General features: G+C 39.1%; 1 protein-coding gene across 2 annotated transcripts in view; it reads right to left on the minus strand.

Moving 5' to 3' along the window:
- LOC122265831 (fibroblast growth factor receptor-like 1) overlaps positions 1-2500 on the minus strand; it is a 281381-nt gene that overhangs the window by 7086 nt on the left and 271795 nt on the right. For both annotated transcript variants that reach the window (XM_086555801.1, XM_086555799.1), the window contains 2 exons: positions 1455-1522; positions 556-660 (listed from right to left, as the gene is read on the minus strand). In XM_086555801.1, the coding sequence (XP_086411927.1) occupies positions 556-660; positions 1455-1522 (173 nt within the window). The remainder of the gene's footprint in view (positions 1-555; positions 661-1454; positions 1523-2500) is intronic.

The raw sequence follows: 2500 nt of genomic DNA on the forward strand, positions 1-2500 counted from the left end.
TACCAACACGAAAACCCCATAAGAGAACCCCAAAATAGAACCTCACGAAAGAACCCCAAAGCAAAACCTCACGAGAGAAATCCAAAGCAGAACCTGACGAAAGAACCCCAAAGCAGAACCTCACAAGAGAACCCCCAAAGTAGAAGTTCACGAAAGAACCCCAAAGCAGAAACTCACAAGAGAACCGCACGAGAAAAGCCCATAAGAGAACTCCAAAGCAAAACCCCATAAGAGGTCCCCAAAATAGAACCTCACGAAAGGACCCCAAAACAGAACCTCACGAGAGAACCCCAAACCAGAATCTCACAAGAAAACCCCATAAGAGAACTCCAAAGCAAACCCCATAAGAGGTCCCCAAAATAGAACCTCACGAAAGAACCCCAAACAGAAACTCACGAGAGAACCCCAAAGCAAAACCACACAAAAGAACCGCACGAGAAAACCTCACGAGAGAACCCCAAAGCAAAACCCCATAAGAGAACCCCAAAGCAAAACCCCATAAGAGAACCCCACAAGAGAACCCCAATAATAGAACCTCTACGACGGTGCACGTACCTTAAACCAGGTGATGGTGGGTTCTGGGACACCGCTGGCCAGGCACTTCAGCTTCACGTTATGTCCCAGAGGCTTGTCCACGTGGCCGGGCAAGGGGGGGAGGAGCTGTGGGGGGAGGGAGAGGGGGGAGGGGAGAAATATTATAAGAGATGAATTGGATATAGAGAAAATAAATATGGTTGGTGGATAATGAAGACAATATGTAGGAAATTATTTGCGTGGGGGAGGGTGTAATTTGATGATGGAGGAAATATGTAATTGGTGATAACGATAAGAAGAATTACATATATATGATAAATTGATAATTGATAAAATAATTGGAGCTTAATGAAATTATAATAGAATTAAGCCGATCAAAAAATAATCATGATAAATAAGGAGTGAATTTTGAATTTTGAAAAAGGGTAAGTAGATATTGGGAGATAAAGTTTACAAACAAACAAATAGGAGAGAGATAAATTTAGTCTAGGAAGAACAGAATCAATAGTACATAAATAATACGAAACCCACAACTGTTATGGCTGTTCAAAAGAATGTTCATCTTTGTTCATCAAAAAAAAAAAAAATCTTAGTCGTAAAAAATATAAACCTCAATTCAAATGATCTTATCCTTAGTTTATAAAAGATCCTAGTGCAAATATTTTTTTTTATCTGTTCTCCCCAAATATATATAAATAAATAAAAAATATATATATCCTTTTATTCAAACAAACAACAATCACAACCGATCTGAACACACTAAATACTACAAAGCAACAACAAAAATACACAAACAAATTATAATACAACAACCCCAATAATCATTTTAGTCTCCCCCTCCACCTTAAACTCCTCGACAACACAACAGAAAACGGAACACCGACCCGTATTCCAGAACGAGACTCGACGAACCGACTCACCTGAGTAAATTCGGGCGGGGTTCCTCCTGGAAATGCCGATGAGGAGGACGAGGAGGCCGAGAGCGGATCTGAGGGGAGAGAAAGGGGTGGGGGGGGGTGAGATAAAAGAGTTAGGGTATGAGTAATTAGATCTTATATATGTTGTTGCTGTTATTGATGATGGTTATCATTATCGTCATCTTTAATACACACATACAATCAGACACATACATATATATTTTTATATGTATATATATACATATATATGTATATGTATGTGTGTTTCTGTGTTCTTTTATTTCCTTTCCCTCTCCTTGTTTTCTTGCTTTGCTCCCCCCCCCCTATTTTTTTGGTGGGGGGGGGGGGATTCCGGTTCATAAAGAATATTATAATCTTAAGGAAACACGGAAGACATGTTATGAAAAAAGTTGTCTTTTAAGGATGCATATCAATGGTAATGACTTGATGGAGGAAAAGAAGACACACTTTGAAGAAGACGAAAGAAAAAAAATCTTCTGATTTTTTCTTTCTTTCGACCTCAATTTCCTACAACTTCGTGGATAGTCTATAGTAGGTCTGAATAGTAGTAGTCTTATTTGCGCCTCTTCCTCCCTTTGCTACTTCCTTACTACTTCCTCTCCTTTCCTTTCCTCTATTCGTACCCCCTGTCCCCCTCCCCAACCCCTCTTCCTCCTTCCTTTGTTGTTTTTGTTGATGAATAATGTAAATACATGTCTTTGGGGTCTACTCATTAATCTCCTTTCCTATCTCCTCTTTCCTTCCTCTTTCCGGTCTTCCCTCTTCTACCCTATCTACATTCTTTCCTCTTACCTTCTTCCTTCCTCTGTCTTTAATCTTCCTTCGGTATTTCTTTCTGTTTTTCTCTTCCCCATTCTGATTTTTTTTTTTTTTTTTACTTTTTCCTCATTCTTTCTTTCCTTTCTGAATGCTTTTCTCGTAACTTCTTGTTTCCTTCTTTTATCTCTTCGTCTTTCCCTCTTCCTTCCCCTTTCCTCATTCCTCCTTATGTCCTTTCTACATTCTTTCCTCTTCCCTTCTTCTTTATT

Source organism: Penaeus japonicus, unplaced genomic scaffold (assembly GCF_977035675.1).
Source record: "Penaeus japonicus unplaced genomic scaffold, GWHDUDI00000001_assembly GWHDUDI00000031, whole genome shotgun sequence".
Classification (NCBI taxonomy): Eukaryota; Metazoa; Arthropoda; class Malacostraca; order Decapoda; family Penaeidae; genus Penaeus; species Penaeus japonicus.